Source organism: Vigna unguiculata, chromosome 8, assembly GCF_037176805.1.
Source record: "Vigna unguiculata cultivar grain cowpea cultivar isolate G323 ecotype 2 chromosome 8, ASM3717680v1, whole genome shotgun sequence".
Taxonomy (NCBI): Eukaryota; Viridiplantae; Streptophyta; class Magnoliopsida; order Fabales; family Fabaceae; genus Vigna; species Vigna unguiculata.
In genome coordinates, this window is record NC_140799.1 from 38,171,786 (window position 1) to 38,183,698 (window position 11,913).

The 11,913-nt window shown below is 32.8% G+C and overlaps 1 protein-coding gene across 1 annotated transcript; it reads right to left on the reverse strand.

Annotated features, from left to right (window-relative positions):
• Positions 1 to 227: 227 nt before the first annotated feature.
• On the reverse strand, positions 228 to 11,159 carry HUB2 (histone mono-ubiquitination 2). The gene is made up of 20 exons (XM_028084794.2): positions 11,088 to 11,159; positions 10,870 to 10,984; positions 9,859 to 10,020; positions 9,570 to 9,663; positions 9,265 to 9,495; positions 8,936 to 9,103; positions 7,310 to 7,503; positions 7,134 to 7,217; positions 6,907 to 7,026; positions 6,614 to 6,800; positions 6,370 to 6,530; positions 5,257 to 5,328; positions 4,881 to 4,957; positions 3,879 to 4,070; positions 3,295 to 3,367; positions 3,094 to 3,180; positions 1,371 to 1,508; positions 1,049 to 1,251; positions 731 to 893; positions 228 to 515 (listed from the first exon to the last, which is right to left on the reverse strand). Exons 2-20 carry the CDS (start codon positions 10,975 to 10,977, stop codon positions 384 to 386), a joined length of 2,646 nt encoding a protein of 881 aa, XP_027940595.1. The 5' UTR covers positions 10,978 to 10,984; positions 11,088 to 11,159; the 3' UTR covers positions 228 to 383.
• Between the last annotated feature and the right edge of the window lie 754 nt (positions 11,160 to 11,913).

An 11,913-nucleotide genomic window follows, 5' to 3' on the forward strand; every position in this document is an offset into this window, starting at 1 on the left:
ATCCTATTTAAATGTAAGAAAAAATAAATACAATTAAGATGTTAAGATATTCTATTATGATAAAACAAATAAGTTGTGTTTCGTAATAGAGAATTGTTATAAACTGACTTTATTTGTCAAAACTTAGAAGTTATATTGGTGAAGAAGTGCACCAATGTTGACTGGTGTTGGTAAAAACGCAATATGAGGAAGGAAGGAGGATGTGACAGAAAAAGTGCAACAAAAAGTGAATTCTCTAATGCATATATTCATTGCTCAGCTCAAATGAGGTAGGAATGCTTGTTTGAACCTATATAATGAAGGTGACAGAGACAAACAGTAGTGACCAAGAAACCAAAACAATAAAAATGAACATCTATCTACAAGTTATCTTAACATCTGTCTCATATCTTTACAAAACGAACATCACTCTGTCCAAATGCTGTTCCACATGCAGGACATTTGCGGTGCCGAAGTTCTAGATTTCTCTGAATGCATGGATTGCAGAACAAATGATAGCATTTCACAATCACAACCTGCCAAATACACTCATCAAACTTTAACTTTTACTTCTTGTTGTAAATTCTAAATTAGATACTACATATGTGCAGTTGCAAGTCCAAGAAAACATGTCAGATCAGCTTGGGGTATTACCCCTATCTCAAAACAATCATAATACTTCTTTGAGACAAGTCAAATTAAGTACAATGAAAGCAAGTGTATGTAAATGGATAAGTGGGCATGTTGTTACCTCCTTAGGACGATCAGTGCATACAGTACACTTGATCATGTTCTTGCATATCCTTATTTCTTTTTCAAGTTTTTGTATTGTGGTTTCTCCGGTTTCAGAAGTCAGCTCAGCAATTTGGCTGTTCAATTCCCTTAATTCTTCCTCCAGCTTCTTCCTTGAACTCCTGCACGACACATACCAAGATTCCTAAGTTCCAAGACTACATTATTAGAATTAAAACTGTATCTGCAAGTTGTGGCAATGTAAAAACTTTCTTTGAAAATCTATCCCTGATCCAGACTTGATGGATGATCAACCTCCTTGAAAACAAGAAATTACCTTTCACTCTCCAATTCCATTTCAATAGCTTCCGTGTCTTTCTGAATCTGATCGTACTCTTTCTCTGAGGAGGAAACAGAAGACTTGAGCAGCTTCAATTCCTTCTCGGCATCTGCCAATTCCCATCTTGTAAATTCCAGGGTGACCGCAAGGTGTTTTTCTTCTTCATTACACTTAATGGCTTCAGATAGAATGGCTTTCATCTGCAGGATTCAAAATATTGTTTAACAAAACAGTAAGCAATTGCTGCTGCAGCAAATTTGTTCAGCATAATTTCCAAATATATCAGAAAATAAAGGGGCCAGTGGAGGGGAAGTTGGACCTGTTCTTCACTATGTGCAATCCTCGCTTTTGAACTTTCTATTGAAGTATTCAGTTGTTGAAGTTGTTTAGCCAAGGCCTGCTTCTGGGTTAATATAGTGTTGTAGGCCTGTTTTGCCTTCACGCTGTCTGATACAAGCTGCATTATAATTGCAATATTATGTAAACATGATCATGATCCACACTAACCAGAAGTCGAATTGTTTGAGCAAATATAACTATTTTGACCATAGGAAACTCGGAGAGACCCATGGGGTACAAGTCCCAAAGAGTTTATTATGCAAATCATACTTTATAACCTTCTTAACATTATAACTATTTGCCGAGCTAGGTAATGCTGGCTTGTGACCTAAATGAGGGCAATAAAGTGATATTATATGTCGTGGGCTGTGCTGCTGGCTTGGGCTGTTGAATGCATCAAACTAAGATAAGAAGCTACCTGCACCTCTTACTAGTGTGCACCTCTTCCATCTCCACCACACCTCTTACTAGTAAACCTCTTCCATTTCCACCATCCTCCTCAAGTGCTTCTTCCATCTCCACCCCATCTTCCCCTAGTTGGAGGTATGACATGCTTTCCATTCTCAGCCTGCTGGTGTAACCACCTCTTAATTGAGGTATGACAAGCCGCGGCATTCTCAGTCCATTAATATAACCAAGTGTCCAAGTCATAAACTGTTATCTTTTGTAATATGTGATACACCGATAATTCAATTTGAATCATTTATACATGTTTGATATTTTAATATACTTTCTATATATAAGAAAATAAATTATTTTTCACTCATTCAAAATTACGGTATCAAAATTAATATATAAAAATAAATTAATAGGGGTATAATATTAATTATATTTATTTATAATAAAAATAATATTTTAAAATAAATATTGGTTGAAAAAACCTTTATATTATTTATATTAAATAAAGAATATATAAACACTATAATTATCTTAATTTAAATATTCTCTACGACCTTAAATATATTAATTAATATTTTCTATTCTTAGCATTAAACTACCATAGTTATTGTAAGCTTTAAAAAATTATAAAAGGTTAAGAATTTAATACCATCAAATATATTTTAGATACTAAAAGTGTTAAAAATATATTGAATCTTAAAAGGTATTTTTATTGGTGGTGATGGTTATTAAGTTTAAAACATGATGGAAAATATTGAATATAAGAGGAACCTTATAAACAATTTTTCACTATTTGCACTTCAAGTTGTTTGAGTTTCTGCTCAACTAAAACTAAGTGCAAAATTAATTTTGTCCTGCCAAAATCAATTCTCATACAGCAAAATTTCATGATGTTTGAGAAAATTGATTATTGTCTAAGATTTTTCCAAAATTGATTATCCCAAACTTCTTGGTTGATCCAGAGCTGAATCTAGGATATGCTGCACACAAGTTCTCCAAAACTACCTTCCTAATGATTCCATCTTATAAGATTCACCATGATCTATAAAATTATTTTTCTATAAATTAACCAGATGCTAATTTTTACATGTTGATTCATGAATAATCAGTTCTTCAAAACATTGACATATATTTCTACACATAATAGCAGAAGTTAATATATTAGCTACAAAGATGAACCATATATTTTTCATCAACCAGAATAGCAAAGGCCAGGAAAATAACCTATGTATTGCTGTTGTCCATGAAAAAACAGTGAAGATCATAGTGAGATAGTGTTTACTGAAGATAAAAATAAGATATACCTTAATATTATATTCATCCCTCTCAATCACTTGGTCCAACAGATTTTGGTTTTGTGTCTGCATATCTTCATATGCTTGACCAATAGTCTTCATGACAGCAATCAAATAATTATATTTTACAAGAAATGAGAGTTAGTGTAAACAAATCCACTTATTGCTGTTCATCTAGTATGAAGGGAGAGAAAAAGCCAGATAGCAAACCTCAATTTCAGATATATATGCCTCTGCCTCGGCTTCTTTAACTTTAATAGCCTCAGTCAGCTCCAAAATACCCCTGAACATGGACAGATAAAACATGAAAATGGCATGTATCAACCTATTAATAGACAAGCTAGTTTGTAAATATTTATTCCATTCATATGACAACAGTCAACATAAAAAATTGAAAATACTAAGAGAACACATTGGACTTTATCTGGTAAAGAACATTTTAACAAACAGCTGATAAAAACACAGAAATTAAACTGTCAAGACATTTTTTTGAGTTAAACAAGTTTCAAAATAGATTTTTGATTTCAATAAAACTGTACATTAGGTTTTATCAGAACTTAATGTACAGTTTAAATGCCAAAGATATAAAGCATAAAAGTGATGTTGTATCTTAACAGCCTGGGCTTTTAGGTTAATTGGTTAGTGACACGGTATCAGAACCACTCTTAACAAGAAATTTCTCTCCTAAAATAAACAGGCACACATATGGGTTTGTGAGGGAAGTAAAAGTGATAGACAAGTTTGTCGATTAAGAAAAGCCATACTCAATATAGTAGTACACCTAAAAGACCAACCTCTCAGACACATCCAGCTTGGCCCTCAAGTCCTCTATTTCAGCTTCGGCGGCAGAAAGCCTTTGTTCACAAGCAGCTTCAGCTTCATTAGCAGCTTTTACCCTCAACTCTAGGCTATGCTCATCCAAAGCATTTTGTAGCACTCCAGCTTGAGACTGAGCTTTACTTTCAGATTCTCTAACTTCTGAATAACTGATATCCAAGTTTTACAGCAATCAAGATCGAATCATCTCAGTATGCATAATTTTGATTTCAATTGAAAATAAATTCTGTAATACTTACCTTAAGTTAAATTTAAGAATAAAAACTTAACAAGTTGCACACCATGAATGAAAACACTTGGTACCAAAGAAAAATTACGGACTTATTTGGAATATTGCATACATTCTGATTGATTAAACTGTACAAAGGATACATGAATAATGAATATACAGATAGAGATACACACAGAAGATTCTGGAATCATTTGGGATTCACTTTAAAATCCAATTGCAAGGTATGGGGTCCCATGCCGGAAGTATGGGAATCTAGTTTGGATTAGAGAGGGACTAAACCAAAAAAGTAATATCATAGAGTGGTTGGAAATCATTAGAATAGACACTTAGAGCCTTCTTCCAAATATCATACCATGTAGTGCAAGACAAATATTGAACTTACAAGGAGATTCAATAAACTGCTATAGAAGAGTCCATTGATAGTCTCTCCGTAATCAATCAGCACATAACTTGGTATGAAATAATTGGAGACTTAGTTAATGGGATAATATTGAGTGCAAACCATCAAACACTGATACCCATGAACACTAATTGTATTCTATTAAGAAATACATGAACATACCGGTTCTTAATTGCATTAACAAATATTATTTTGAGCAATAAGTGCAAAAAAATCACTACATGTATGGCGTATCAGAAATTCAGTATATACTTTATGATAAATGCTACCGCATAAATTAACTGCAAGAAACTCATGCCATCATTTTAATAATTCAAATCAGCATACCTTTTATCATAATTCTCCTGACTATACATATCCAAAACAAATTCTAACTCCTGATTCTCTTTCTGTAACTTTTCAGTCTGCACCAAAATATCACAAAAAATTATTTGAAAATTAGTTTAGACAATCAAGAATCCCCCTAAAATCACAATCAAATAATGCTGGAGAACCTTTCAAAGAAAAGGTGCCCGTGCACATGCAAGATACAAGTCAAAGACAACAGAAAAGTTTTGCAATCATATCTGATTCAGTCACAGACATACTCTACATTCAGAAAGTAATATGTAAGCAGCATCACTGCCATACAACAATGCCATTAAAGAAGAAAATGCCTATAGATCAAGAGAGACACAAAAGTTAGAGGCCAAGGCAGACTTACCAGCATTTTTAAAGACCTGATTTCCAAAACCTGTTCAGCACATTTGTTTGCAAGGCTCTTTACTTCACTTGTCTGCATCACAATAAAGTAATTAGCCAACCTTAATGCTAAAAAGGTATATTTTGAATCTAGTTGAAGAAAGTAAAACTAAGCTGAAAGAGAGTCATTTATGCAAACTGAAAGTACAGGTCTCTATGTAGAACCAGTAACTTGCTATAGAGGCTATGTTGACTAGTATTCATCTAGGCATAGCTAACTGATAGCTCAGCATAACTTACTGCAGTTAGTTATTTAACGTGGATACTGTTTGTATTTGAAGTAGAACTAAGCCAAAGGAGAGAGGTTTATGTAAACTAAAAGTTCAGGTATTTAAATATAATAATTAAGTTCTTGTGCAGCCTATTTTGACTAGACAACAGCACGGCCTAATTGGCTGTAGTTAGTTAGTTAACCAGGTACTAAACTGATTAAAACTGTAAACTACTCTATACACTGACAGTGGTAAGTGGCAAAACCTTCCACCCACATGCTCTTGCTTTATTTTTTCAACTAACACTTTTTTGTCATTAAATTCAAGGTGGATAGTCAACAAAAATAAAATCCATTTTTATTTATAACCACAAACTATCATATACTAACCATAGTGTTTTATCCAGTAACCATGATTTATTACAATGGAAGTTGATTGTTTTTGTTAACTTGCATCAATTTAGAAGCTTTCCATTGACTTACTATAATTTAACATGCATACAGAACTGCATTGTCTTCATTAAAAAAAGAAATGGACACTTGGGAACAATTAACAATTTTGAAGGATATATTTATTGCATTCAATGATGTCACTTTATACTGTCCACGCAATTAAAAGGCCTTTTACTTGTTCTGGTATGCTAGAGAAATATTTCAAAACAACCAGGTTAGCATTTGATCGAATCATTTCTTTACATTTGAAGACAAAAATTAAGTCGGCTAAAAGCCATGCTCTTGTTAAATCCCAATTCCTTGTAAGTGACAAAGCAAATAACATTGCAGATTCAATCTAACTAGATAAATTTCTTTCGAAGAAATGAAATGGCAAATTATATTAATATCAAATCAGTTTGTGACAACGACCTTCATGTTCAATATTTCTTTTAGTGAATGTGCTTTCTCCCGTAATGATACAGCCTCGTGAGCTGCATCTTTCCATCGCTTTAATTGAGCTTCCATCATTCCCATTTCTTTAGATAAAGCTGAAGCCATAACACGAAACTCAGATTTGATATCTTTTCTCCCTGAAATATATAACATTGTAAGAAACTGACAGATAAAATCACATCTAGCACAATTCTAACACAAAAACAAGTTAAAGTCTGACCAGCATCCTGTTTAGCTTCTTCCATTTTAATTTCAAGATCATTCTTTTCAAGCGTACACTTCTGCAACTGGTGCTCTAGTTCATCAATCCTATGATCAGAATTGTCAAAGAGCTGCCTTGCAGAATCAGCAGACTCCAATTTCAAATTTAGTTCATTCTCCCATTTTGCAATATGAACGCTGCCCGCCTAAAATAACATTTAAGAGAAATTGTAAAAGAGTAAATCGCAGATATGAAATTAAAACCAAACCGTAACACAACTGAAGGAAAAAGAAAAGGAAAGCAGTGTTGACCTGCAGAGATTCTACCAATGTTTTATACCGGGCCAATTCAGATGTCCAATGTTGAAGTTGATCATTAGCTAAAGAGTATATTCGTGAACTGCGTATGTACTTATCATCTTTCAAATCATTCTGGAAATAAATATAGATTAAAATAAACTTTTACATGGGATTGTATGACAAAGGCATCTCAACAATTGAGAAAATATGATCATGCTAGATAATCGAAACTTACAAACCTGAAGATCTTGGAATTGCTTTGTCAAGGTCTGATTGTCTTCCTGTGCCTCTTGGAGCTCAGAGAAACGGTCAGCATCCACTATCTATGACATTAAGCAATCATATTTCTTCTTTAGATAAAAAAGGACAACGGAATTACAGATCCAGAGAAAAAAAAAATCCACGTGACAAAAACCTTTGCTTCTTCGATTGAATCCTTCAACTCACGCAAACCCATGCTCCTGTCCGCAATGTTTTCAGGAGACAGGTTTCCATTCACTGCATCAGCATTGGGAGAATTCATCCCTATTGACGTGTCCTTTTGCATTTCCAGATTGACTAGTTTTCTTCTACTCTCTTCTAGTTCAGCCACAATCTCATCAAGCTCACCTTTACATAAGACAAGAAAATACTCTAGTGATAATTATGAAAAGCAATCAGCCAAAAATTAAAAGCAATCACAGTTCTCCTTCTATGATTTCTAAAAGTACACTTAAAATCTCTGCATAAATCTAAGGACATCAATTCTGGTCATATCTATTCCTAATTAATTCTAACCAGACCAATTAAAAAACACTGTAATTTAACTCTTCTTTATAATTTTCCAAAATTATTGAATTATGCAACTGCATAACTAAAATTCTCTTCCTACTAAGCACACGACTAAAGAACCATCATCTTCTACTGAGGATGTTGTTACTTCTAAATTATTTTTAATTTCAGAAAAGCTTACTACAAGCGAGCCTTGGCATAACGGTAATGTTGCTGCCTTGTAATCAACCATAGGTTCAAACCCCCAACTAACCTATCCACTAGTAGGGCAAGGACTAAGTACATCAACCCCCAAGCCTCAATTGGTGGGAGCATCATGACCTAAGTCACCTTTTTTAAGTAGTTGTTCTTCTATTCACCAACCTTAAAACGTGCACATGAATTGGTATATCCAACAATTAAAACTAAAATCAAAACATATCCACCTAAATCAACCAAATTGGATGGAGGATTTTTACAAATCTAAAATCAATAGGATTTCAAAATCAAATCAATACCTAATTTATAATTTTGCAAAACAAGAAATTTCAATATTTTAATTTTCCAATAAAATAATCCAACTATAAATCATATTATTAATTTCTTAAAAATGTTTCATTCCACACTAACAAATTTTCTTCAGTTTTCAATTTGATAAAACAAGATCTGCTCATTCCAAACTACGTAGCTTGATTGGTTTGTCGACTTTTAATGACTATCGCATAGGCAGATTGCTGGTCTAATCAAAGTACTATGCATTCTTCAACTTAGCATCATATAGACTGAATAATAGATTTCCTAATTTAACTTTAGCTTAACCTTTTAAGCACATTCATCCATAAAGAAAGAGTTACAAAACGAAAATAATTTTCAAACAAAAAGCTAATCAATTATCAAAGCCATAAGAAAATAATAATGTGCGAAAGACATTGAAAAACAATTTTGCACTAAGAGATGCTCCAAACATTTTGGAGTAAGGCCCCATTTTGGTCCTTGAAATTTTTCAAAACATTCAATTCATTTCTGGAAAGATTATTACATAAATTCAGTCTGAATGAATGATACATATTTGGGGATCAAATGGGAGATTTATTCATACATCATATAATATTACCACTTTAACAGAAAAAAAAAAAAAAACCCATTAAATACGAGGAAATCCTCTTCTATTAGACCATGTTGCAATCCATTTAAACCATAGCAAATGATAATCAATTTCACTAAATTTCACATTTTTTTTTATTCCTAAACTTCACAATAACTAATTTAAAAAAAAAAAAATTTTACAGACCTGCAAGGTGTTTAATGTCAGATTTTTCCTGTAAGCACTCATTGATAAAATTTTGAATACCAACAGTATACTCTTTATGCTTTGCATGGAGACTATCAATCACTTCTTGTAAATCATTTGCCTCCTCTTTCATCATATCATCAATCTTAGTCATTAGGGTTATAGCATCTGCAAACCAGAATGAGTAACAACAGGTTATTTGTATAAATATTCTCTAACTATTCTACAACACTGATATATGCTTCACCAAATTGTAAACATATCATATTTAAAAATTGTAAACAAAAACTATATGCCTCAACAACAGGATAGCATATCATATTTTTTACCTTCTGAAGATAAATCTCCGTCCAAAATCTGAGCTATACCACCTGATCTTTCCATCTGATCATCAATAATATCTTTCAGGAGCTTCAACAACTCCATCGTAGATGATTGTCGCAAAGCAAGGGCCTCCTGAACATAACTAGAGATCTCATCATCACTGATTCCTTTAAAGGAATCTTTCTGGATTAATCTACATAGAAATATATCCTCAGCAGGACACAAAGGAAGTGAACCTAGAGAGTAAGTCAAGTCAGTCTCTTGAATTACCTTTACACTAAGAAAAAACTACTTGTAGGTGTGTATATACCTTTAGGATTTTCAATGTCAGTCAAATATCGCAATGTGTCTTTGCCTTTGCCTCTCCCAGCTTGTATTCCAAGAAGAATCATATCGTCAACCAACTAAAAAGACATAAGAAAATTAAGCCAGCTAGCATATTATCCTACAGGAATACGAGAAAAAGTGCATTTCCTGCCACCCAATGACATCCCGGGTCACCAGAGCATACTCTATATATGGTAGTGCTACTTTCAAGAGAGGAGAATACTAAACTCAACGGAGGGTGACAGAAACCAGGCATGATGATAAAGAATAACCTGAGTCCAGAGTTGGTTCAAAGCAATTAACAAGTCATCATAAGAACTTTGTTTTCCTTTCAATTCTCTAATTTTTTCTTCAAGGCCATGCAAAGCATGTTTCTGGACGTCAATCTGTTGAACAAGCTGCTGATTCTGGAACTGCAATACTCCTGCATCAGCCTGGGGGGAGCATACCACCATTCCCCGTTACACAAGTAAAACTAATAAACAACTAACATTAAAAAGAATCTTGATGCCACACAGAAAGAGTAATTGCATGATAAAAGAAACCAAACATTTTTTTTACCTCAATCTAGTTAAGCATCTCAATGCTCATAAAAACCTCTGCCTGACTCTTTTAAATGAAAGACTCTCAGTGACATGAAAACATCTTGTTCAGAAGCAATATAACGTCAACCATCACAAGACATCAAAGCCACCCTTGCTAATTACTCCCCTCTTGGCAGCCCACACACACTGCTCAATGAAGTGAGCTAAACCCCTTAGTAACCACACCAATTGTGTTGGTTTGTAATTTCTTTTAGAATGACATATACATAAATTAGAATTCTCAACTTCCTCTAGATTAGTTTAAAACTTACTACAGATATTTTTTGATTCTCTTTCTCACTACCTTTCTCTTTTATGTTTACAGGCGTTCATCAGTACTTTTCCTATAACTAGTCAAAAAGTATCACCAATAATTATCTTAAGAAACTAAGTTCGTTAATGGAGTTTACTAAGTTGGCACTAAGCACAATCTAACTACTGCTACCCCCTTGTCGTAAAAAAAAAAACCTTTATCCAAAATTTCATTCACCCAAATTAAAAGAGGCAATTCATTTTGTGTCCACAATACCAAACAGTTCAAAGAATGCAATTATACACCCAATTCAAAGCAAACACTAAAAAAATTCAGAACCAGATCATCAACAGAGCACACGAGTGCAATGAAAGAGGTGAAAAGCAGCACATATATGAACAAATGAATACACAACAAAACCATATAGTGAGAGAAAAAGGGATTACGGTTTTGTTGGTGGTAGGAGAGTTGATGGAGTTTCTAGAAGTGCGAGAAGAAACAGAGGTGAGATGAGGCCTCTTCTTCTCGGGTTCGTCGTGGTCTGAGTTTTCCATTGAGATTCTGAAATTTTTAACAAAACGACCGCAGCATTAGGAATCGAGATCAAAACTTGCTCAATTCTTCAGAGTTCTCAGTAATAAACAAAAGAAATGGAGTCACACACCACACCAGAGAAAACACATTTACTCAAGTTTAGGGTGATGTACAGTGAAACCACTTTCTGCATTTTTTATATTTGTAACAAACCAAATTAGTATTTGACCATTTTCATTTATAAAATAGTATTTATTTTTATGCACTTATAATTTTACCTAAAAAATATTTAAAATTAAGCTTAAAAATAGTTTTAATACTAATTTTTTTATTTCGGTTTCTGTAAAAATATACATTTAATTATTCTAAAATAAAAAATCATTGTTTTCTTAATATTACATCACACCAGTTAGGTCCAAAAAATATTTTTCATGTTTAAATAAATATAGTAATTTAAATTTTTGAAAGAGAAAAAATTACTTTTCACGTAACTCAATGTTTTAATAGTGTTTGGATTGGAGTTAAAAAGAAAAAAGTAAGTTTTATTTAATAAAAAAAATGGTGAAATATTTTATGTTGTTTTAAAATTAACCAACGTCTTGTATTAAATGAAACATACCAAAAATATTGTCAAACTGTTGACATCACTTTTTTATACAGACTCTTAGGGTGTGTTCCTTTGTGTAGATGAATATGGGGGAGAGTGTGAAGATGGATTTGTGTAGATTTAGGTTAATGAATATTTGTGTTTTTTTTGAGTGGATTTAGAGGATAAAGTGAGTGGATTTGGAGATAATTTTTATGAAAGTTAGTGAAAGATTTGATTGATGTGATAGATAAAATTATATGTTAAAATAGATATATTTATTAAGTTACCATAATACCCTTGTGTAAAAAAAGAGAATGATTTTGTAATTTGATGTTATAAAAATAATTATAATTAATTATACGAATTA